Source organism: Eulemur rufifrons, chromosome 19 (genome assembly GCF_041146395.1).
Source record: "Eulemur rufifrons isolate Redbay chromosome 19, OSU_ERuf_1, whole genome shotgun sequence".
Classification (NCBI taxonomy): Eukaryota; Metazoa; Chordata; class Mammalia; order Primates; family Lemuridae; genus Eulemur; species Eulemur rufifrons.
Genome location: NC_091001.1, coordinates 19515624 through 19542139, shown reverse-complemented (window position 1 = coordinate 19542139; position 26516 = coordinate 19515624). Strand labels below are relative to the sequence as shown.

Below are 26516 nucleotides of genomic sequence, written 5' to 3'. Positions count from 1 at the left end.
AAATGAGAAAAATTGTAGGAAGAAGGAAAATAAGAACTCTAACAGTCTGGATTGGAGCCACGGCTTGGCTAGAGCAGACCTTGAACTTGTGTCTCCTGGAAGTTAAATTCCTCATTTCTTCAGTGATTCATTGACCCAGCAAAGATGTTTTGATACTAACCGTGAGATCACTTATTCATTTGGATTGGATTCAGCTACTCAGCAAATACCTAGTGAGGTGAGGGTCTTCAAAGAAAACCTACATACTGTTCCTGCCTTTGAGAACCTCTAAGCACTACTGTGGCATCAGGAAAATGAGCCATCATAATACAGGAAGATAGTTACCATAAAGGGGACACCTACAGGATGGCATGGGAGGGGAGAGGAGCTGCCTGCCTGGGGAGACGGGAGAGATGACAGAAGGAGGCTGTATCTGAGTTGGGACATGAAGGCTGTTTGCCATTGGGTAAGGTATGCTCTTTGAAGAATGCAGGGCACAAATGTGCTGTGTGGGGTCGCATGGAAGAAGGATTGATTCACTAGGCGGCTAACATATGCCCAGCACTGTTGCACACACTGTCAAGAACTGAAAGTAAGAGAACTTGCACTTCTTCCCCTAACCCTCAGCAAGTTTGCAGCTGAGTAATAGAGACACATGGAGACACATACAGAACCCCGTAGCTGGAACCCAAGGCAGAGTAAGACCAGCTCTGTTCAGGCGAGCCCACCCCTCACGTCCATATGGTACCTTTCTGTCCATGAAGCTCTGTCATAGATATCACATCAGTTTATAAATGCTCTACATTCTTAATTCCAACCAAACCAGACTTCTCTAGCATATAAATGGCTGCATAAAAACAAACCACACCTCATGCCATGAGGATGGCTACTATCAAACAACTAGGAAGTAACTAGTATCGGTGAGGATGTGGGAAAGTTGGAGCCCTTGTTTGTGCACTGTTGGTGGGAATAAAAAATGGTGCAGCTGCTATGGAAACCAGTATGGAGGTTCCTCAAAAAATTGAACATAGAATTACCATATGATCCAGCAATTCTGCTTCCAAATACAGTATATATCCAAAAACATTGAGAGCAGGGTTCTGAAGAGATGTTTGTACACCCGTGTTAATGGCAGCCTTCTTCACAATAGCCAAAGGTGGAAGCAACCAAGTGTCCATGGATGGATAAATGGATGAATACAATGTAGTGTATATATACCATGAAATGCTATTCGGCCTTAAAAAGAAAGGAAATTCTAACACACGCTGCAACACAGATGAACCTTGAGGACATTATGCTAAGTCAAATAAGCCTGTCACAAACACACAAATACTGAGTCAGATACCACTTACATCAGGTCTCTAGAGCAGTCAAATCCACGGAAATAGAGAGTGGGATGGTGGCTTGCAGGGTCGGGGGCAGGGGAGGCGTGGGAAGTTGTTCAGTACTCACTCACGGTTTCAGCTCTGCAGGATGGAGCAGCCCTGGAGATCTGTTGCACAACAATGTGAACATACTTCACACCATCGACTTGTACACTTGAAAATGGTTAAGATGGCAAATTTCATCTTATGTGTATTTTACCATGAATTTGTAAAATTTTAAAAATAAAAAAATTGCTGTCCTTACAGGGTAAAAGTATAAATCCTTGGCGACTCTCTTTTGCAGAAGAAAAATACAGTGGCTCTGGAAACAACTGAAGGTGATGCCCAGCGCCCACCCCGCTAGACGGGAACGTGGAGGACACTCTCTACCCACTTGCTACTGGTGGTTGAGGAGGCTGAAGCCTCCCCACTCTCCACCCTCGGCAACGCTCTCATCTCTCCTTTGAAGTGCGTTGTTGGCTGAGATCGAGAGCAGATGATGCATCTAAAATCACACAGTGTGGGGGGAAGAGACACTCTCCGGTCTGAAACGTGCATATGTAGCAGCCTGGAAGTGAGTGTCGGCTGTATACACGAGGAGGCGCTGCCAAGGAAGAAGACGACTCTCACACAGAACCAGAAACCACAGGCCTCGGTCTCTTATGCCATCCACCACGTTATTTGTTAAAAATTCCTGCAAAAGTCATTCCAGAAATTAAGTCCCTTTGAGGGAACTACAGGAGCTGCCTACATAACTCTCATTCCAAACACAGCCACATTTTGTTCTATCCCAGCTCACCGGGGGCACTCAGTCAATGCTTGTTTAGTGAGTGAACGAATAAACAAATGGTTTGAGTGACTTAAAAACACAGCTCACTGAGTGAACTTCCTTATCTTTGTTCCTGCAGCTACTCAGTTCCTACAGCAAGAATTCCAAGCATCAAATATCTGACACTTGAGTCTGTTCTCGTAGCTTAACTCAGATATGAAAAATGTAATATGATGAGGATGTTCCAATAAAGTCTATTAATCACCAGGACAGGACAGGTCAGGGCAGCAGCAGAAAATAGAATGCAAACACAGTTCCCATGAACTGGAGTTGTCCAAGCATGCCAGAGCCAGGCTAGAGCCAGACACCGAGGGCAGGATGAACTTGGAATGAAGGGTATTTGGGGAACCAGGAATGGCTGTAATGTCACACCTGTCTTACTATGATTCTTTTCATAGGAGACCAGAGTAAAGATATGCTGAAAATGTAAACTTATTTTTTAACATCAATTTACAAAATCATATTTTCTGCATTCTCTCAGTCTTGCTAGGAAACTGGGTACAATGTAAGACACCAATCTCTCCTCCAGGTTAGCCGGAAGGTGCTATTACAGCCCCAAGCAAGGGCACTGTGCCAGGCAGAGAGATGAATTTGAATGAGCGTACGCCCTACCTCTGCAGAAGGCTCCCCGATCCTTCCAATGTAACCTAGAAAAATAGGCGCTGACGGCAGAATGAGGGTGTGGGGGTGGTTCTAGAGATTCACCCACCCCAGGGAAAGGCAGGCAGAGGAGGACGGTGGGTGCCCCAGGAAGCGGAGGCTGTGGGGCAGGGGAGGCTGGCACGTACAGCCCCTGGGGGCAGGCTCCTTGGCACTCTCTGATTTGGCACCAGAATCATGTGACTGGCAAGCTGGGCAAGAACACTGGATCATAAAGTGGGTCCCACCACTAACGGAGGCCCCAGAAGCCTAGGAGAGGTCAGCGGAACTGGTTCTGTGGCGCTGGAATCTGACAGCTCCGCAGCACCGACACCCAGGAAGATTGGAGGTTCCAGAGCTCGTGATTTGGGTTTTTAATTAGATTCTGTTCCCAGGCCTCCGTGGAGAATAAAATAATCCTAAATTCTTATGAACAAAACTTTGAGCTGTAACCATAACACGAAAACATTCTCATTGAGAGTACTTACTTACAAACAAATGTTTCGTGAAAATGATTCACTCCTGTTCCCAATCAGCAAAACTATATTTAAATATGATCAGAAATCTCACAAAAACAGTTTTGGTGTGGATGTGGTCTTGGCCCATTTAGCCCAAATTATCCAACGTGCATCTCCCTCTCCTGTTTGCCTGTCTTGGGGGGCAGCTTCACCCCCTCCCAGACAACCGAGGAAAACCTGGCATTATCTCTGCCTGGTAACAATGCCAGCAATGTTGGCACAGCAGTGGCTCTCCACTGGGGGTGATTTAGTGTCCTTGGGGACATCTGTCTATGTCTGGAGACATTTTTGGAGAGGAGGATGGAGAGGGGTACCTGGCGGGTAGAGGTGAGAAATGCAGGTAAACATCCTGCATGCACAGGACAGTCCCCAACAACAAAGAATTCTCCAGTCCAAAGTGTCAATGGCACCGAGGCTGAGAACCCTGCTTACAGAGGGCCTGCTCCGTGCTGCCACTGTTCTAAGTATTTTGTATATGTCGATTCAGTGAATTCAACGCTGGGAGAGAGGTGCTATTATTGTTCCCATTTTGCAGATGAGAAAACTGAGGCTCAAAAATTAGGTGACTTGCCCAAGACCAAGTGAGTGTTAAGTTAAAATTGGAACCAGGCCATTCGGTTCCAGACGCTACACTGTCACAACATGACATGGCCTCCCAGCTCCTGGTCCTTCTTGTTCACACCCAAGAAGTCACAGAATCCTTTAGAGCCAACCTCTACATCCTTCAGCCCGGTCCCTGTCATTGTGTCCCACTCAGGCCTGTGTTCTCTCCTCCCAGGACCATGGCAATGTGCTCCCTGCTTCTGGCTCCACACCCCTCTTGTTCTCCTGCTCCATCCTCTGCCACTGACCTCAGAAACCCAAATTTGATCATGCCTCTACCTTCCGCTTGAAACCCTTCGACAGGCCCCCGCCACCTACCAGGTAAAGCCAAAACTCTTCAGGATGGTGTCCGAGCTTTAGCCAGAACCATCACTCTCCAGGGCTCCTCCTGCCTCCCCAAGGTCGCTGCCTGTCATTCAACACGCTGTGCCGTTCCCACCTCTCATCCTCCACTCTGCCTGCAATACCCACCTCTGCCTCGATGATCTGGCAAACACCTACCGACCCTTCAGGCATCAGTCCTAGTGTCACCTCCTCCAAGAAGCCTTCCTGGAACACCTTGTCCAGGTAGAACTGACCGCTCCCTTCTTTGTGCCTCCACCATTCACTTCCACAGCCTTTGTTCAAATGCATCACTACTTTTCTTTACTTTCAAGTCCGTCCCTCAAGGACGGGAACTTTATGTTGTTTCACTTATCTCTGAAGTCAAGCCAAGTAACTGAGTAGTCACTTAGCAAGTACTGGAAGAATGAAAGATGAAATCCCCCATATGGCTTGAATTCTTCCAGGCTTGGGGGGCGGGTCACTATCTGCAAAGGAAACCCATGCTGTTGGACACTATTGTTCTTGGGAAGTTCCTAATGAGGGAGAAGTCAGTTTCTGCACTGCCTCAACATAAGGTCTGGTTCTACCCCCAGGACTACCAAGGCTTGCCCCCCAGTGCTGAGACAGATATAACCCACGTTAGGATCCGCTTAACCAGACAGAGCATCTCCAGCGTCCTCTCCACTTCCTAACAAGCAAAGTTTCAAGCTCCTGCACGGCCCTACGGTGTATACACAATGACTAAGCAAACCCAAATCACAACAGGCCTGCGGAGAGGCTGGTAGTACTTGGGAAGTATACACAGATTCCTGAGACGATGCCTAAAGTGTACTTCACACTGGGGGTCTCAAGTTCAAATGCATAAAGGCCCAGGCAGGTCAGATCCATGAACGAAGTGGGCAGGAGGGGCTGTGGGTGGACAGAGCGTGCCTGCGCCCTCCTCCAGGATGGCTGCCACGGAGGAAGCAAAGGCCCAGTGTCGCCAGATCTTTGGGTTTTTCAAGAAAAGCTTGAAATTTGCATTTTCTTACAAGTTTTAGATACTGGTAATTGTTATTATTTTTCTAATACACAATAAGGTATTTTCCAAACTGACCGCATTCGGGGCCAGCTCTGGCTGTAGGCTGTCCATTTGTGGCCTTGGCTTTAAATAAAGAATTGCATGAGCAATTCCTAAATTTAAGTTTTTGCATTTAGTGTTGGAAATGTGCACAGATATATCGAGAGTTGTGGACATACAAGGGCAGAATTTAAATTTGAAATTAAGCTAGAACACTAGGGTTAAAAATAACTTTGAGGCATAAATCACCAAAGAGGGTGAGTGAAACAGAGAAAAACAGGGAGTCTTTCTAACCAGTGCCCAAAGCTGCAGCAAAGACTCAATTACCGCTCGGCAAATCCATCTCCAGCAACGCCTGGAACAAGCTGGGGTGTGTGTCTTTCAGCTCCTTCTCCCAGGGGAAGGCTCTGCATGTCGAGGGTCTCCCATACCGGCGCTTGAGGTCCAGGTAGGAGTTGCGGAGGTGGCCTACACAGTAGGGGAAGCACAAGATACCACACCCTTTAGGAGAGGGAAAAACTCACCTCCCTAAAACCTTCCTAAGCGGAGCTAGAAATTAGAGGCCAGACTTAACGTTAGTGGATGTTGGTTTGGGCACTTTAGGGATGTGAAACTGGCTATGATGCCTTTACCTCCAGGTCACAAATTCAAAGCCAAGTCCAAGGGAAAGGTGCCAAAGTTGCGATGGCTGTGAATAATTCTACAGAGTGAGCAGCTGGCCTCTGCCTGGTCCCCAGGAGGCCAATATCTAGGCCATTTGGTTGGCATGCGCGTTGAGGAGCACAGTGCAAGTACCCCCAGGGAGGCAAGGCAGCCGAAGACGTTAAGCCAAGTCCTCCTAAGGCCACCAAACAGGTCAGCATGCAAGGCTGGCCTTCCAACCCAGGGCATCTCTCCTGAGAGTACATGAGTTACTTGGCCAAAATCAGTTTCTTTCCTGTTTGGGATATTACTGTTCCTACATATCTTCCCCCTCCTCTGACAGCATCATAATTTCTGGATGATTCAGCCGTGAGAGCAGCAGCTGGGGACAACATAGCCTATTCTTAAATCGAATCGCAGAAGCGCTGCCTTTCCACACTCACCTATCACCATCTGTAATCGCTACCTGGGACCATTTTATGTGAGCCCTATTGGACCGGGGCATGTCTGAGACGCATCTATCCCTCCACGGCCTGGAACGGGAAGTTCCGCCCTGGAGACAGAGAGACATATGGGCAGGACTGAAATACTCAATTCGCTTTTGCTGATGGCAAAGGCCCCACAGGAATTTCTCTTCCAGAAGGAACATATGTGAATAACTTTAGTGCCCTATATCAAACAACCAAGGTCTATAGCACAGAGAAATTTATGAGTGCTAGATCCAAGCTGGAACACTGGAAGAGCAGACAGGACCAAGTTTTGTAACCGATAAACACCCTGTATGAGTAAAAGGATGTCCGTGGGCAAATATGAGCATGCATGACAGCAGTCTACTTGAAATTCATCCCTTCTGCTGAACATTACCAATGCCTTTGAGAATGAGTCAATTTCAGGGATTTAAAAATTAAAGCCGAGCCCCAAACAACAAAGTCGTTGTTCAACATTTCTGAAAGCTAATATTCAGATATTAATGATCCAAGACAAAAGCTCACCGATGGGGAAACATTTCTAATGATTAATTTATTTTCCAATTCATTTTTATTTTCTTAGGCTGGTCTTATGGATGGGAATCACGCCACGCGAAGCACAAAACACCCACTTTCATTTGTATTCTTAAACTAGATTTTTGTGGGTGAAGCTATGACACATGTTTTGGTTCTTCCTGGCTGTCATTGGTCTTTCTGGAATCCAGGTGGACACTTGCACTTGCAACCATCTGTGGAGGGTGGGAGGTGACACTTTTCCCCACTGGTCTCTGAGCCCAGTCATATATGTTAGACTTTAATCCCATTAGGGAGAAGCCAAACATGTGTTAACACATATGCACAGAGCTTCAAACGGCTCCCCTGAAGCTCAACACTTACATGCTTCCTGTCGCTCTCCCCCGTGCTGTGCCGCGGATGCATACACAGATATTATTTCTTGAACCTCAGCACACCTTTCGTAATATAACTTGATTTGTTCAGCAAGTTGCTTCTCAAGGAGGGGATTAAAAATCTACAAGAAGGCAAGAAGGTTGAATGAACAACAATTGCCATGAAATAGCCATCCACCTCTATGAGGATGTGCTCAGGTTGACTTCATTTTTCCACTGACATTTCCAGGTGTCTTGTTGATACACATGCTCCATCCACTCTGGATTGGCAAACCAGAGTTGTTTGTGTATTAACTCAAGGACATGCCAGCTCTGGCCGCTTCCCTCCAGCTTCTTTTCGTAGCCTCTTCTCCTCTGCAGACCTTCTTAAATGGCAGGATTTCCCACAGACTGGGCCTCCACCCTCTTCTTTTCCCCCGCTGTGCACGTTCCTAGAAAATCACATTCATCTCCACCTTCCCACCAAGAGACGCAGGGGTACCTGTGCTGTGCCTGCTGCCCAGGAGCCCTCAACCCCTTTTCTTCTGCTCTGCAGGCTGGTTGGTACTCAAGCCCCAGGAGCCGGGTGCAAAGCCACTGCTTCCGGCAAGCTTCCTTGGAGCTCACCCCCCTCCCTTGTGGGCAGACACACCTTTCCCCACTCAGTGCTCCCAAACACTGTGTCTCATATTCTCCCACGACTTACCTATGACCCAGAAAGGGAGCTCCTTGGGAACAGGGGACTTATCTTAACTCGCTGTGATTGCAAATACAGACTGGGACCCACTAGAGGGTCATGCAATTGTTTCAGCGTGCATTGACCAGCAGAGTGTGGGTGGCATTGTTTTGTTTTTATAAAGTAGAACACAAAACATCAAAGTGCATTGAACAAAGCAAGGGTTGTGTTCTTAGCATAATGTCTGTTTCAGTTTTGTGTGTAAATATATATATGCCTATGTATGTTTTGTTCATGATGTTAAATAGACTTCATATTCCAAACTACATTCCAAAAAAAATTTTATTTATTTTTTTATTTAACATTTTTTTTATTTCATGAAATTATGAGGGCATAAATATTTTGGTTACATGTTATGACTTTGCCACATCCCAACCGTGATTTGAGACGTGCCCTTTGCCCCCATCAATGCTCACCGCATCCATTAGTTGTGAGTTTACCCACCCCCAACCCCCAACCCCCTACCCCCAAAGAATATCACTACTGTGTGAGCACCTTAGTGTAGATCAGTCAGTGCCAGTTTGATGGTGAGTACATGTGGTGCCTATTCTTCCATTCTTGTGATACCTCACTTCAGAGGATGGGCCCAAGCTCCATCCAGGAAAATATAAGAGGTGCTGGATCACCATCGTTTCTTATAATTGAGTAGTATTCCCTGGTATGCATATACAATTTTTTATTAATCCACTCATGGATTGACAGGCACTTGGGTTGTTTCCACATCCTTGCTATAGTGACTTGTGCTGCCATAAACATTCGAGTGCAGATGTCTTTATTATAGAATGACTCCAAAAAAAATTTTTAAGCTACCTTCTTTTTTTTTGTTTGTTTTTCAGCTCATTATGGGGGTACAAAAGATCAGGCTAAATACATTGCCCATGCCTCCCCATCACCCCGAGTCTGAGCTTCAATTGTGTCCATTCCCTAGACAGTGCACATCGCACTCATCATGTAGGTGTGCAACCATCCCTTCCACCCAGCCCCGACCTCTGTCCGATACCCAATTGGTGTTATTCCCAAATGTGCACTCAGGGAAACCAGTTTGCTGGTGAGTACATGTGGTGCTTATTTTTCCATTCTTGGGATACTTCACTTAATAGAATGGGTTCCAGCTCTCTCCAGGAGAACCAAAGAGATGCCATATCGACATTATTTCTAATAGTAAAGCTACCTTCTTAATCCATCTTGCTTGACTCAGCACTAGCCCAGAGCCTGGCACATAGTAGGTACTCAACACGCATTTGTTGAACTAATGAACACATGATGTCATTTTCTCTCTTCACAGAGGTCTCTCAACAGAGGCTCTAAGACGTCACCCATGGGCAGTAGGGCCCCCCAGTTTTCCTAATTATGGCTTTGCCTAGTGACATTTGCTTTTCCCAGAATAAACCCCACAGGGTCAAGGGAATGAACGAATGTTCCTCTCTCAGGTGTCAGTGGGGTCCTGATCTCCTTATCACAGCCCAGAAAGCAGCTGTGAGGGCGCCCACATGGGGAAACAGCCCTCTCCCAGACCAGCCTGGCTGGAGTTGGCCCGGAGAGTCCGGCAGTTCCATTCGGGGTGGGTTTGGGATGTGAGAACCACTGTGCGGTAGATTCAGTTCTGAACACAAAGCCCTCTTCCATCCGTAAAGACACTGCCAACCCGCCCCAGTGTGAGCCTGCGTTTCTGGAGAGAGCAGCCAATGGAACCAAGATTTTAATTTGCTGCAGCCTCTCCTCTTCTGATACTTTAAATAATAGCATACAAGAGAAGCTTTACCAAATAACTAAGATTCTCTCCTTTCATTAGCTTAATCACTGGATAGGCAACAGCCTGATAAAAATCTACTCTGTAATTAAGCTAGTAGTTATTAAAACAGAGGAGGTAAATGATTTCCATTTTATGAGTACTAAATGAACCAAACCTTAACAGAAATCTACTATTGCGTTTGCTGGGGGTGGGGAGGAGTGTCCATATTAGTTATGTTCCATGACAGAGGTGACGCACCGTCCGGCCTGGGTGCCATACCCCCGAGCCGCACACCCATCACCCATGGGCGCTGCAAACTTTCTGATCCCCTGGACTCACCTGGGCGGGGTGCAGACTGCGGAGACGGTAGTACTTCAGGGGTCCAAAAAACCCTTCAATGCCAGCCACGTACCTGCTCCCTCCAATAATGAAGTACCCAGCTGTGTCATTGTAATGGAAATCCTCCCGGAAGCTAGGCGAGAGCACAGAGGATTTAGACAGCCCTGGGCTGGAACCAGATTATTTAAAAAGACACTCTTTCATTGACCCTCCTAGACTTAACCCACGTTGTCCCCACCCCTTCACTCTGGGTTTTAGCAGATGGGACCAGTGTGGGTGGGCTGGGATCCCTGCTCTGCTATTTACCAGCCGAGGGACCTCGGCCCAGTCACCTAACCTCTCTAAGACTGTTTTCTCATTTTTCTCGTTTGTTTTTCGCACGTGGGATTGTCAAAAGGATTAAGTGAAATGTAAAGATGTAAGGCATCTAGCAGAGTGCCTAACCCACAGTGAACACTCAATCCGTGCTATTAGTATTGGTGATATTGCTTGCAATCAATAGAATTATTTGGAATTGTTGGTTTTAATTGGAAATATTCTGCTCTAAAAGGAAAAAAAAGCTTGTTGAATGAATAGAAGGGGGCTGTGGGGATACTGAAAATGTGGACTATCAGATGAGGACTGCCGTGAAATTCAGTTAGAGGAGGACGCCCCAGCAAGGTCAAAGTGCGTGACCAAAGACAGGAGTTCGGCACAGGTGACATGTCAGGTCCACTCCACGCTGTCCTGAAGGGCTTAAAGCGTCAGGAAGGAAATGGAGGCAAAAATCAGGTGGCGAGAAATAAAATGCATGAAAGTGTTCCTAGCAGTTGTTTTATATTCACCAAAAATTGGCAAACCCTGGGTGTCTGTCTGTGAGAACTGGCCCATCCACCCAATGGGCCCTGGACTGGAGCTTTTTTATACATTTGAAAAAAGAGTTAAAGATCTGAAGAGATCTCCAAAATATGTTAAGTGAAAAAATAAAAGTGCAGAACACAGAGTATACCTCTTATCTAAGAAACAGGAGAATGGATTTTTTTTTTGTATTTGCATAAAGAAACTCTGGAAGTATACACAAGAGACTAATACAAGTATTTCCTCACCGGGTGCGGGATGGGAAGGGATACATGGGAGTAGAGTTGGAGGCGAGACGTTCAACTGTATTTTCATGTAATTTTGACTTTTTAAACCATGTGCATTTATTGCCTATTTAAAAACTGAAATAGCAATGGGTAGACAAGATGTGAACAGCAAGGGGGGGTCAAGTGGGAGGCCAGGCAAAGAGGAAAGAGCCAGGGAGCACAGAAGACAGATGGAAGCACAAGGAAAGGACACAAGAGGCAGGCAGGCCGCCAGGAGCCCGGGGGGCTGAGGCAGCAAAGGGCCAGGGTGACGTGGATGGAGACAGCGAGCTACCCTCAGTTGAATCAGGAAAGCCAGGCAGCCCAGGCTTATTCCAGAGCAAGGGATGAGAACCCAACCTCTAGCAGGTGCATCTGGCTAGAGAGGAAGCACCACAGGGTGAAGCAATGGGCACGCTCAGAAATTAGCTCTGTACAAATGCAACCAAAATGCAAAAGAAGGGCTCCAGCTCCTGCTATTTTCCTGTTCAGAATCTCAGCCTTGAAGGACTGTGAGCATTAGGGCCTCTTCCCTTTTTCTCAGGAGAGGCCGCAAAGTTACCACCTCCGAGAAGTGTGAATCGATTCTATCTTTCAAGACCTTGGAAAGACGTGAACATTCCAACAGCCCTCAGGAGACAGCACCTGGCACTGGACTGATGTTAAGCGATGCTTCTCAGGACAAACTCTCACTCTTCACTTGTCCCCTCGCCAGCTTACCTGTCGGTCTCCACTCCTCTGCAAAACTTTAACTGACGCCTGCAGCGTGCTAGCTGCTCGCTGCCAGAAGGCCACTCTCTGGAGCCTTAGTCTCCCCATTTTAAAAATGGAAATAGTAATAGTACCTACCTATATGGTTGTTGTGAAGATTAAATAAACTAATACATAAGCAAAGCATTTGCACAGTCAGGCACACAGTAAGCACCATAACTGTTAGCTACAGTTGTAATTATTTTTAACTTAGTCCACTATTAGACTTTTGCTCTCACCGTTTGAGTTGCATGCTTAGCAAAGGAAAGATGTGTTTATTCTCAAACCACTTAATGCCAATCACATGGTCATTGTAATCATACCACTTATTAATATATAAATATGTAATCTGATAAAACATGAGTGTAGAACAAAGACTTGTTCTTTCCACAAAAACTAACTTGATTATTTTGGATAGACTCAGCAAAGAGAGGTTACTAAAAAAATTGTGGCATTAAGACAACTATGAAAGGTTGGGAAAATAAATTGAGGAAATCTGGATGGGTTTTGGACTCTGTTTCCTAAATGTCTTTGTTTTCTTTTCATTTGGAAAAAACAGAAATTGTGTGTTGTACATATGAGAAAGACCACAAGAAACTCCAATTCGCAGATCTGTACTCAAAGGAAGGCCCTGTATCTAGAAAGACTGGCCAATAAATGTACACTTATATGTATTTTTTAATTAAAATAAAATGTTTAAGGTAAATGGTCGGGTGCAGTGGCTCATGCCTGTAATTCCAGTGCTTTGGGAGGCCAAGGCAGGAGGATCATTTGAGGCCAGGAGTTCAAGACTGGCCTGGGCAACATAGTGAGACCCCATTATCTACAAAAAATTTAAAAATAATAATAATTAGCTGGGCATAATGACACACGCCTGTAGTCCCAGCTACTTGGAGGGCTGAGGTGGGAGGATCATTTGAGCCCAGGAGTTCAAGGGTGCAGTGAGCTATGATCAGGCCACTACACCTCTGGCCTGGGTGACAGAAAGAGACTCTACCTCAAAAAAGAAAAACAAAAATAAAAACAAAAACAGAAAAACTGCTTAAAAAATGTTTAAGGTAAGTATCTGTTTTTATGAATCCCTGCTTTAGTGGAGTTTTTCAACTAATAACAAATCACTTGGTCCCAGTGGCACTGGACTGTAATCTTTAAGTTGTCATTATCAACCAACAGGAGATTTGTCCAGCCTGGTCTCCGTCTATACCAGCGTGTCCACATTTTTCTTCTCTAAAATTCTGTGTCTGCACAAAGATTGCAAGAGATTCCTTGTACCACGCACTGTTTGATGGCCATCAATTTAGCTGACATAAAAGCTGAGCTAGGCTCCTACAAAGACCAAGCCGATCCCTTTCGAAAACCTCAGACACGACACTGGCAAACAGTCTTTATTCTTATCTGGACACAGGAGAGTGCGCTGGCTGATTGCGGCAGAGCGCCAGCAGCCCGAAAGAATCAGGAAATAGCTCCGGCTTGAGGGTTCTCTGGTAGGAGAACTTAGAGCCTCAAATTAGCTGCCTCCTGTACCTTTTATAGTAATTATCACCTTACATGTCCTTTCCTCGGGACCTGCTCTAAATTCTGACCCCTTTGTTCTCCTCTCAAGCCACCCTAAGCATTTCCTTCCTGGCATTCACCGCAACTTGTAATTTTAAATTTATCTGTGAATTTACTTGTTTAACATCTGTCTCCCCCACTAGATTCTTTAGCTCCGTGAAGGAAGGGACTGTATTCTTTTTGTTCATCATTTTATTCCCCGAGTCAAGCTCTGTGTTTGGCATATGATAGATGCTCAACAAATACGTGCTGGATGAGTGAATAAATGAATGAGTTTAATACTCTGGAGGACTGACGCTGTTTCCTGTCACCGAGTGTTACTGACAGCCTCTCACTTGTGCATAGCACTGCCATTCTGAGCACTTAATTCCTGATCCTCCTACACCACCTTTGTGGGACAGCAGCCGTCATTATGTTTTCAAGAACAAACAAAAGGGAGGGTGGTGAAGAGGCTTCCCTTGGAACACCTATAATCAGTAAATGGGGAGATGCTTGATGTTTAGTCCACTGGCTTGGTCCACTCTGAAAACAGGGTTCCTGGTAGAGATGAGATTCCAAATACCCAACCACGGGACCCCAGGGGGCTTCTGAACACCCCCCACTGGGCTTGGCTTTACCTCTAGTTGGTCTGGGACAGGGAGGTCCCAGGAGCATGCGAAGGGAGCCGAGGCAGTGGGGAGAGGCGCTCCCGGGTCTGGGCGCCGCCACTCTTACTAGGTAAGGAATCATTTCGCTCTTTAACTGGGATGTCGAATCGGTATATACCCCAAAATCAGTCCCGATCCCTAGAACCTCATACGCTCATACTGATCCTGTCTTAAAATATTGATATTTTGTTCATCACGGATTCTTTGCATTCATTTCAGTTTTTAAATCAATATTGTATTAAGATACTATTTATCACGATTACTGTTGGGTTGAATTGTGCCCCACCCCCACCCCTCAAATCCATATGCTGAAGTCTCAATCTCCAGGGCCTCAGATTGTGACCTTATTTGGAAATAAGGCCATTGCAGATATATTAATAATTAGTTAAGATGAGGAGTAGGGTGGCCCATCACCCGATGTGACTGGTGTCTTTAAGAAAAGGCAAAATTTGGACCCAGGCACACAGAGACAGGGAGAACGCCACGTGGAGTTTAGAGCTATGTTGCCACAAGCCAAAGAGCCAGCAGAAGCTGGAAGAGCTGCTTTTCTGTCCTGGAACGGAGCACGTTCAGAGGGAGCTCGGCCCTGCCAGCACCATGACCTTGGGCCTCCGGCCTCGGGAACTAACACGATATATTTCTGTTGTTTAAGCCACTCAGTTTCGGTACTTGGTTCCGTCCAGCAGCCCTAGCTAACAAATGAGTTCCCCGAGCTTTCGGGCACCCCCTTAAGTTTTAGGCTCAAGGTAGGTCCCTCACTCGTCTCCCCTTGGTGCCAGCCGAGGATCACCGTGACACTCCGTCTATCATTCACTCAGGTTGGCCTCTAAATCTCTGGCAGTTGAGAGGAAAGGGAGCCCTTATACAGAAAATGAAAAGGAGCCTATGCAATTCAATCAGTGGTCAAAAACGTCCTGGGGTTGGGGGCGGGGAAGAAAGGGGAAGCCGCTATGTTAGACTTCACATCCTGAAACAAAAACTTTAATTTCTGGAGCCCGCTTCACAGAACACAGTGCTGGAAGAGATTTCCAGAGGACCCACAGATCATCTGTGTCTCCAAAGAGAGTGCTCAGGCTTTGCTATTCTCGAGCTTTCCAGAGAAGACCCCACGGCCAGCTGTTACGTAACAGAACTCCGGCTGTCGAACGCTGTCTGGTGAGCCATGGCCACCTTGGTGCACTCGAAGACTTTTGCTCTGCCCTCAGCCCTCACCCTCTACGCTGCAACACAGCCATCAAGCCACCCCACACCTTCTCATTGCAGGCTAAGTAACAACGCTTCTCCAGCCTTTCTATAAAACTCTAATCCTTTAATCCAGCCATGAAAATAAGAATTGTTCTATGTGCCCAGAGCCTAAAAGAAATCAGTTTGATTTGAATGAAAACAAGTATGGTGAAAAAAAAATCCCTCTATTCCTATCTCTGTCTCTCTTTCCTTGTTTTAATAATCAGTTTCCAAGAGAATTCCGGTTGCATGGAATGCTGCTTACCTGGAACCTCTTTGGAAGGGCAGCGTTCTGCCTGCTGCACTGAAATGACCAAAGACTGCAGGAATAAACCAGCCTCCACCCCAGACAAAGGGCCCAGCAGTCCTGATACACTTTTTCAAAATTATACATACAAAACTGGTCATTTTTGTTTCTGATTTTTACACTTATTTTTAAATATTCAATTACAGATGCTCCTTGACATATGATGGGGTTATGTCCCGATAAACCCAACATAAGTTGAAAATATTGTAACTCAAAAATGCATTTATTACCCCAATAAACCCATCATAAAGTCAAAAAATCATAAGTCGGGGACCATCTGCACGCATATATTATCTAACTATGACGGGGCATCCCGCATTCCTAATGAAGGTTGCCCTGTGGTTCTGACACTATAAAACCTAGTAATATATGTGGATCTAGGAGCAAATTAAAAAATTATGAAACACAAGGCAAGAGACCTAATGCTCAGTTTCTATGACTCTTGTAGAGAATGGTTATATAAGAATGAAAAGTGACACCAATATCAATAGTTGCATACATTTCAAATCCAGATTATAAACATAAATATGAAGGCTGTCTGCTTTTATGTTTTATACTAGGCCAAAGTTACCAACGATCCTCAATAAGCAACATTAATACTTTGATTTATTTTTTAGAATCCTTCACAGAAGATAATTTTCAAAGAAAATGAATTATAAAGTGCCATGAAAGGAAGAATTTACAATGAGATCTGGAGAGAGGACTAGTTTCTCTTGTTTGGAGAAAAATGTTGTACGGGAAACCAGGAGAGTTTGTACATGGTAACAAAAAAAAAAGTACAAAGACTAGCTACAGGGCAGAGAAGAGTCCATGCTTGGAAAAGCTCAGTGAGGAGATAGGAAATAACATTAGGGTTGAGGACTAAAGAATGAAATTCTTTAACCCTTGTCCAGCCAAATTTTGAATAAAAAGAAAAACTGCGCTTACCTAATGATCTGATCATGGTAGCTTCTCAAATCTTGTCCAAGGCTAGTGGTTACGACTATCTGTGATGGGAGAGATATACAAGGATCAGTTATGCCTCAACGCCCCACAGGATAAATACAGTCCTGGGTATAAAGTACTCATCACATGTGCTGGAGAGTCTTTCACCTGATCAGTTTCCGCAGAAGTAACAGTAACGCTTTACTAGCCCTGTGCATGTTTTAAGACTTAATAAATTTAACTTCCTCAAATGACTTGAGGTGGCTAAAAATATCTACAGTGCAGCTTCTGCCAGTGGGTTTCAGATCCTTCCAAACTCCACGCTGAAGTTTTGTTTGATCTATTTGTCTAGAAAGACAAGAAAATGTGTATGATACTACAAGGAGTTTTTAAAAATTTACTCTGATTCCATGAGAGCCTTAGCAGGAAAACAAGATTGAGGCTGTGCGTTCTTCACGCGCCATGGTTCCCACCACCCCTTCCCTAAGCACTGGGTAATGTTTGTCATGAATGTTGTTAGCTGTCGCACGTGGGTTCTTTCCGTGTCTTGGACTCCAGCATCAGCCTCTGGACTTAAGGGGCCACTTATATTCCCCCAGTGCTACCGCAGAGCAAGTGTTTAGGAACCTTGCGCTGGCCGACCTAGATTTTCAAAGATGTGGCTACAACACTGTGTCTGTGAAAGACAAACTAACCCATTCAAAACCAACGCAACGCAGCCATACAACTTACTGGTTCAGAAAAGAAAATTACTCAAGTCAGATGTTTCCCTAAACCAAGCATTCGCCTTAAGTCACTTGCCCATTCAGTCAAAGCAGTGAGTATGGCAGTCCCACCACAAAGGTGGATTTTGGGTGAAAAGCTTTAAGCATTGTTTACAACCTGCATAGGGAAACCAGATGGGATAGAAAGAAGGACAAATGGGCAAAAGTCTACATGCACCAAAAAAATATTCTTTTTTCTTCCACCTACCTGGTCTCTCTAATTCTCTCCTGCTCGACTCCAGCATATGCCCTGCCATTAAATTCACCTCTTTCATTAGAGGACCACTTTTACTCTTCTGCTCAAAAATCTTTCATGATACCCTATTGCCTTGCAAATTGAAGTCCAAATTCCCTGATTTTCAAGATCTTCCAAATTCTAGCCTTAAAGCCATAACTTGTTTTCTTCTATCAGTTTTCTACAGTCTGCAAACTTCTACTTCAGTCAAACTGGTTTATCTGCTAACCTCCAATAATGTACTGAAACGCCCACCCTCTTCTTTCTTCTCCATTTAAATTCTGCCCAAACGTAGAAACCTACTCCGAGGAACTTCCCCTGAGCATCCCAGCATGAAATGCTGTCTCCCTTCTAGTAATCAATACGAATCATTTGGCAGTTAAGCTTGCCTTACGACATCCCTTCACCTGCTTAATGTTACTTCCATAAATAGTCTATAAGCAACTTGAGCATAGTGTCTTGCATACAGCAGGTGCAAAATAAGATCTGTGAATTTCCTCAGATGATTTGATATCTGTTTCAGGGACACAGAGCACTGAGATGACCTTCTCCTTAGGAGAAAGCAGCAACCAAGCTATAATGCCATCATAATCCTCACATACATAGGGAGCTAAAACGAGGACCGTAGCTATGTCACCTAACATTTTTAAGGACACGGACATTCAGAAAATCCCAGCTAACATTTTACAGACTCTTCTCAGGAAGGCAGCAAGGACTGACCTGATTTCTTTTCTCTTCAGAAAAAGGAAATGTGATAAACCTCAACACCAAGAGAAGACTGTGTATCGTCTAATGCACAAGACAAACAAAATTTCTCTTCCAGTTTTGTTACAGGAAAATCGCAAATCAATAAGAAAAGCTGATGAGAAAATCAAGTAACCAGAAAAAGGTAGCAAAGTGGCATCATGTATATCGAGAAATGGAATTGTCTTCAATTATAACAACAGATTTGCTATAATCCATAAAATTGGTGCTATGAGAGTTTGGAACAGTTATGTGCAATGTTTTACAGTACAAAGTAGATAAAGATCCTCCACCCCACCAGGATTACCATGTATGTTTGTTAGTTATTATGAGTCTATTTAATGCCAAACAGAAGCAATTATTTCAACTGCCAAAAACAGTCAAACCATTTCTTAGCTGAACTAACCAATAAATTTCCTTTAAAAACAAAAAAAGCTGTAGATCTAATAACACTATATAAACATGGCCAATGCTTTTTTAGCATTTATCTCCACAAAGCCTGTCTCCCTAGGGGAAAAGGACTGAATTGCTCAGATCATTGTGGCCATAGATCTGCCTATATTCTTTATTCATTCACAACATAGTTGAAAGAAGCACTTTAAAAGTTAATTAAATGGAATGGGATTCTTATGATTTAAACTCCCATCTATAAAAGTTTGATTTAGCAAGTGTGTAGTTGTAATGAGTCTATCATTTCCCACAAATTTGCTTTTGCAGATTTGGTTGTTCCCTGGCTTTATAGCAATGCTTAACTTTAAGTGAAAATGCTCATACAGTTCATGATGGAGTGTGCATACAGATACCTGGCCTCCATTGAAAGAGATATCCAGTCGGAACCACTCCTTCAAAGGTACGATGAATTTAGTTTTTACAGCAAGGTCTTCTCCTTTGACAAGGTGCATTTGAATATGCAAATGGCCTAAAAGGAAAATCAAAGCTCATGAAAATGACAAAAAATACCTAGGAGTGAATGAAGTAGCTATACCTTTTCAACAATGGTCCTAAGAAGCTACAAGACTAAATCACATTCCTTTTTCCTTTAAACAAAAAGCAAAACCAAAAAATACATTTACAAATGCATTCCTTTGCAAGGAAGACATTTGTTTTAAGCTTCTAGAAAAAACTACAAGTTCCATTTGAAGCCATGTTTGGAAACCATCACTCTTGCTGAGCTGCCACGTTGACAATATCTTCCTTATTCTAGACAGACGTGTCTGTCAATAGAGCATGAGAAGATTACAATATCATTTTAAAGGTTCTGTTTTATACTCACCCTCTTCAGTGAGAAACACGGAAGGCGTGCCATACATCTCATTAGAATCAACAAAGTACAGAATCCCGCAGAGATTGGCCTTGCAATAATGGAGTAAATAAAGCCACAATGAAACAGTAAACCTATAAAAGTGAGGGGGAAAAAAATTCTGCAGACTGATATCATCCAAGAACAGGTAATTACAGTTAACAATGACCAAGTAAATTGCTTTCTTTCCAACGAAGGGATGAATTTGCCTTCGTGTTCATCATGGGAGATCAGCTTGCAAAGCTTGATTTTTGAGACAAAAGAGATAGTTATAGTAACTGCAAAAGACAGGAGTTAAGCTTCACTGTACAAAAACTAGCAGACATTCTACCTTGCACCAAAAACTCTGTTTCTGCTTCTTCTTTGAGAATCTCACATGCCTGATATTTGAATTCTTGATTGAGGCTTATAAAGTCAGACATAAAATAAAAATCTGGATTTTAATAAGAGGTGATTTGGTAAGAAGCTATTCCAATTTCTATGATTAAAAGAAAAAACATAATTAGGGCTTTTTGAGCAATTTTGTTTCTTTCAAAGATAAAAGTCGTAAGGTAGAAAAATGCAGTCATCTACAAATGGCATCGCTATGTGGTAGCTGGGACACATCTATACTATTTTAATGCTCACATTAGGTGAACTGGATACAGTGTCACGGCTCTGGCTGACCAACACAGAACAACTAATCTAGTCCATTCCTGGATTGGGGCTATTTTAATTAAAGAAAAATATCGTACATCTGTGATTTGTAGAGTGAAGATAAAATACTGAAACAGTAGCCAACTTAACTAGGACACATTTAGCCAAGATATGTGGTCCATTAATCATTCAGAAAAGATCTGCCGAACTCCTGCCTGATGCCACACATTGTGTTAGTGACCAGTAGTTCAAAGATGAGGAGGTGGGAATAACTGCATTTGCCACATGCAACATGGATCAAGGTCAAAAGAAATGCATCAATTTCTCTCCATTTACCCCAGTAACCAATTCACAGTTTGGTTTAAAGTAGCAGCAGCCCCAGGGTTCTTTGGGGATACATCCTAACAAGTCCTTTAGCATATTCTGGGCTTTATAATCTGGCCTGAAAATTAGTGGTACGATACGCAAACAGATGGTGCCACATAACTCCCTCCTGACCCACCCAGCTGAGCAAGCTCATGAAGATAAGTTATTACAAGGAAGCTTAGCAAGAACATACGCTCAGTAAAGTGACTCAAGATCTTTCTACAGCCAGCAGCACGGGAAGAATTAAATCCCTCTGTTAAATCCATCCAGTCTGAGGTGACTCGGGAACCATTTTCAGCATCCTCAATTCAGCAGAAGGAAAAAAATATACACCTGGGTTTTGCTGAAAATCAGTGGAGGAGATCAGAAGTTGTGAGATTTCAGGCAGCTCATCCAGTCTTTCGAGACAGAAAAGGCAAGGCCAAGGCTGCAGTCTGTGCCGGCTCTGGCTGGCTGCACCTGCAACCTTGCAAGGCCTCAGGCTTCTACACCTTACTGCCTACTCACATCATTCCTGGAACCTACATATTAAGGCGAAGGCACGCTGAGGATTGCTACGTGCAAGAATAATTCAAAACTAATTTGAGGTTTTCAGGTCCACAAATTCTGTCTAAGCCATTTAGATCGCAATGTGTTTTGCAGAACACCTTACAAAGGTGTGTTCTCCTACGTTCTTCCTCTAGCCTGCTCTGATCCTCACTAAAACAAGCACCGCCCGCCCAGCCCCCATCTGCCGCCCATCCTTACACTGGGTAATCCATCCGCTGGCGTCGCGTGGCCTCCAGTTCCCGGTTCTGAAACCTCAGGAATTTCTTTATGATGCCGGTGTTTTCTCCACTGGAGGCATAGGGAAAGCCAAGAAGGGTGATCACATCTGCAAACAGCAAAATGACTCCCTCTCAATTCTCTCCAGAAAAGCATTCCTTCCCGAATCACAATCTTCCTAGAACCTTCTGCCCAGCTCCAATCAAACATTTAAATGAGGCAGCCTAAAATATTAGCAAACATTTACTGAACACGGCATATATGCCAGGCACCGTGCTAAGTGCTTTACAGAGACCATCTCAATTAGTGTTCATAACAACCCGAGGAAGCCGATTCTGTGATTAGTCCCATTCTACAGATGAAAAGCCCACTCCTAAGTTTACAAAGTTAATGCCTAGTGGAACCAAATTTCAGGTTTCAAACTCAGGCTTCTGTGTTCTTAACCATTTTACATACTGCCCTCCTAATGCTCAGGAAAGCATTTTGCATTTGTGTTCTAACAGTAAGTTAATGCTTCCGTCACACTGACTAAGGCCCAGGCACTGCTGGAACTAATTTACGTACATTAGTCCATTTAGTCCTCATTGTTATCTGCAGTCTACAGATGAGGAAATAGAGGCACAGTTGCCAAAATAACATTTAGTGTATGCCAGGCAACATGCTAAGCACAATCCAAGGATAATCTCACTAAATTTCACAATAAACTATGAAGTCAGTTCTATTATCCCCGTTTAGCAGATGAAAAACTGAGGCCCAGAGAGGGGCATAGTAAGAGGTGGAGCTGGGGTTCAAGCTCAAGCAATTTGGTTTTAGAATCCATGGTCTTAAAACTGCAGTTTTTTTTTCTTTTGTGCAGACTTTCCACATAAACTCAACACACTACCCTACACAAAAATTACTAACCACACCCCTCCAAACTGGAAAGTCTTCCGCTTTATTTCACAGACGTGGGAGAACTCTTTTCTGTAGCTCTAGAAAACACAGGGATGTCCATAACAAATTTTAAAGGGAGAACTGAGTTGTTTCGTCTATATTTAATACCTGCTGCTTTTCACAAGGCTAAGTATGAATTTTCTGTTTTCCATAGTCCCCCCACCAAAGAGAAGAGAACTTAACTCAGCCTAGGAATAAAGACACTTTTTGCTTTCTTAAAACACTCCTTGGTTTAAATATCTATGATTAAATGGTGGAAACATTCTATTTTCCTGAGCTTCTTGGAGAGAGAAGAGTTGACTTCTGTGTAAGTCACCAAACATCAATATTGGCACAAATTATGGGGGCCTCAGCCTAGGGTGCTGGACATGTCGGTTCTCATTTCCTAAAGGAAAATAATTTATAATAAAGAGTGGTAACTCTGGTTCATTATAATATGAAAAGCATAAGAGTAGTTTTTAGAATCTTAGGCCCTTGTGTATATATTTCATAGGATTAAATAAGCCAATTTTTCCCCAGTATCCACAAATCTACCTGTTCTGTTACAGGTGGAGGTATATTTGGAAAGCCACAGGGTGGAATTATCAATTTCAACAGAAACACTTCAATTTTTTTTTTGTTTGTTGTTTTTGTTTTTTGTTTTGTAATTTGAGCTCAATTTGGGCACACTGGACTTGCTGGTGTGTTAGGGGAGCAGCAAGGGGCGTTAGAAATGGAAATGGTGCTAAGGTGTCTTTGAACGTGGAGAAAAAACTCACCAGAGAGGCTGATATCGGCTCAATCTTGGTTTGGCTTCCACCGTGTTGAGTGGAGCATGAGAGACCAGATGGCCACGTTAGACCCCTAGGAAGCCTTCTGCTAGTGATTGCTGTTGAGTGATCTAGTGTGTAGTAGAAACATTTGTCAAAACAGACGGGATTTGATTCTGCCCAACCTGACTCCAAGAAAAAGAGGCTTCATAAAGGAGGTTTCCAAAGCGAAAAGAGTTAAAAGTGCACGTTGGTGAGCCTCTCCTTTATCCCAGGATCAAAGTAAAACAGGTCAAACAGGACACCTCGCAGCAAAAGACTCTGGAGAGAAAAATCTCAGACCCAAAGATCTAAAATGATTTTACAGACACACATGCCTTTTGTAGCCAACAAAACCAAAGGAATGGTAGATTTCTTGTAAAATCGGTAGCTTCAATACTTCTATAATTTGGAGGTCTACTGTAGTTTCCCCTCATTATAAATATTATCTCTTCATTATAATTAGAAGTAATTAAGAGGAATGAACTCTGGAGCAGGAAAGGACTTCATAATTGATCTAGGCCAGGATAACGTGTAGGCTTATTGTCTAGTAAGCACTATCATTGATTGGAGTTGCCTATCACAGGCAACAGATGGGGAGGAACAGGGCCAGTGCCACCCACTATCAAAGCACTTACAGGTTTTCCTGCCTAGGAAAACTTAGGTGCAAAGAGGTTTAGTGGCTTGTCCAATTTCCTCTAGAGTGTGAGCTCCATGAAGGCAGGGACCTTACTTCATTCGCTATTCCATCCCTGCAGCCTAGAACAGGGCCCAGCACTTGAAAGGGACTCCACAAATATTTGATGAATGAATGAATGAATGAATATAGCTGTGGCCAACTCAGCATTTGGACAATCTCCTTTTTGCCCAACACTTTCCACAATTCTATTATGTGCATCATGATGCCTAAGCCAGATAATGACCTCTCTTCTTTCAAGTCCTTCCTCCAAATCCATTGCTTTGGCTTATCTTGCATGAGGAGGTTAAGGTAGGGGGGGGGAAAAAAGACATCATTAAGACATAAACTAAAATGTCAGGAAAACAGTTCATGTTTAGAACCCTTCCCCATTGGCTGTTTTGCTTGCATTATTTCCTCAAATTTTAGAGCAAGAAGAGATATCAGGTATTATATGGTGCAAACGCCTTCATTTGGAGACAAGAAAAATGTGTCTAGTTGCAGGCTGTATAGCAGAATAAGAGGCTCAGCTCTGACTCAAACCTGGCCTCCCCACTGCAGACCAATGAATGGGCTTTTAAAAACATTAACCACACTTCCCTACAAGTCCTTCCAGAGAGAAACTCAGCTGACATTCAGCTGCTAGCATGCCCCTTGAGTGGCTACACCAGTGGCTAACGCACGGAAATATTTCTATATTGGTTAGATAATTGGTGCTACCTTAAATGCCCAAGGCCCCACCGTGGCCCCTCCTTCAGGCTAGAGCCTGGCTCAGCAGGGGCCCCCACAGCCCAGCCATTCTCCAGTACAGAGTCCTGACACAGACACCTTGCTTTGGGGATGGTCCCCTTTCCTTGTAACAAAGCCCTTCTCAGGATGTGCCTCAAACACACCACACTGACACTGCTGAGGTCCTCAGCCACATGTGGAGAGGTGACAGCGTCTCAACGTAAGGAATCGCCGTGACTCAAAGTCAATATGCAGAAACTGGGGAAAAAGAAGGTAAGATTTTTCAACTTGGAGAAGTAAAGCTAGAGCACAGGTGACGCCATAATGTCTTCCAAACACAGGACATTGAAAAGGCAGCGGCAGTCAGGCCGTTTGGTTTTCTCTAAAGCCAAAGCCGGCGAATAAAAACTCTGTTTTCCAGCAAATACGATTTAGGTCAGAACTTCCCCGAAAGAGGATACTGGGCGGTGTGAAGTGTGTTACTAAGGAAGGCTGTGGAACATGCAATACCAGGAGTCTTAAGAATAAATATCACTCCTACTAATTTACCCTCCAAACATACTTATATGTGTGCACAAAGATACATGTACAGGAATGTTCAGTGAAGCCTTGTTGTTAAAAGCAAAAGACTAGAATTGACCCGCGTGACCATCAGCAGAAGATAGATTAAATAAATTATGGGCTGTCGGGCAATGGAAGGAACGCTAAGGAGCCGTTGAAAAGCATGAATTCCTGCACCATGCCTTGATATAGAGAGATCTCTCCCATGCCATTAGTGAGTGCGGGCAGACTTTCTAGTATCCTCTCACTTGTGCAGGGAGAGAAGGGGCTACAGCTGAACACTTCTGTGTGCAGAGAACATTTCTGCAAGGAGACACGAGAAACTGTTACTAATAAGTTTGCTTCTGGGAATAGGACCAGAAGACTGGGGGTGGGTGGAAACTTACTCTTTCCCCTAAACCCTTTTACACTATTCAAACTTTTTCTTTTATCAACGGTTACATGTATGACTTTTTTGGCTAAAAAAGAAGGGAACAAAAGCTCAGAGCACATTTCCCTGCAACAGGGAGAAGGAACACCCGGAGGCCGCCCCACCCGCGGCCTTGGAGGCTGTTCGGCCTCAGCCACCCAATCTGCTTTAAAGACACAAAGTCCAGTGGGTGAAGAAAACAGGATGATTCACGTCGATAAAAATTCAACTTTAAAAATAAAGTATTCCTTCTAATTTAGAACCTGGGTTAGGACTGTATTAGCATATTTCAGAGAGGCGGCATAACAAAGTCAAAAGAATCAGGAAGTTTGGACTCCAGTTAGACAAACTCCCTGAGTCTCAGTTTTCTCCTTTGTTAACGAAAGGATGAGAATAACACTGTCTTTCCCATGTGACTATTATGAGAATTAAATGAGACAATGTGCATGGAAAAAGTGTTTTGAAAATCAAAAAGGGCAATGCAGATGCTAGGCATTAATTAGTGTTATTACCGAAAAATTCAGACTACCATCATTCACTGGGGAAAAAAGAAACTAGGTCTGTTTTTTTTTAAGTGCCAAATATATAGCTTGTAATTACAAAAAGTTGTCATCATACCATTGATTTGAATAGTCCTGCTGTATAAACTTTTTTCACAAAGACAAGTCAAGCCTGGCTCCAACACTTAATTTAACTTTCAATCACTTTGTTGTAATGGAATTTTGTTATAAGAAATCATGCTTCCAATCCATTGGATCTTAAGATGAGAATGCATTTTTAGTGAAAGAAAAGAAGGAAATTGCCATGTTCCCCCAGAATTTCTTATCTAAGAAGGGAGATCAGAGAAAAGTTCATAAAGGCAGACACTAACACAGAATGTTTAATGCCCATTGACACGGCATTTAAGAACCTTTGAAGTGTGCTCCTAAATTGCCTTTCTAGTCTTATTTCCCGAATTGCCCATCTCACACCTGACATTCTA

General features: G+C 43.8%; 1 protein-coding gene across 1 annotated transcript in view; it reads right to left on the bottom strand.

Moving 5' to 3' along the window:
* The window catches only part of SEL1L3 (SEL1L family member 3), a 106144-nt gene that overhangs the window by 61033 nt on the left and 18595 nt on the right, over positions 1 to 26516 (bottom strand). Inside the window, exons 3-9 of the mRNA XM_069494200.1 lie at positions 21421 to 21547; positions 19645 to 19766; positions 19175 to 19290; positions 16632 to 16690; positions 10120 to 10252; positions 7323 to 7455; positions 5644 to 5784 (exon numbers count right to left, since the gene is read on the bottom strand). Coding sequence (XP_069350301.1) covers positions 5644 to 5784; positions 7323 to 7455; positions 10120 to 10252; positions 16632 to 16690; positions 19175 to 19290; positions 19645 to 19766; positions 21421 to 21547 — 831 coding nt within the window. The remainder of the gene's footprint in view (positions 1 to 5643; positions 5785 to 7322; positions 7456 to 10119; positions 10253 to 16631; positions 16691 to 19174; positions 19291 to 19644; positions 19767 to 21420; positions 21548 to 26516) is intronic.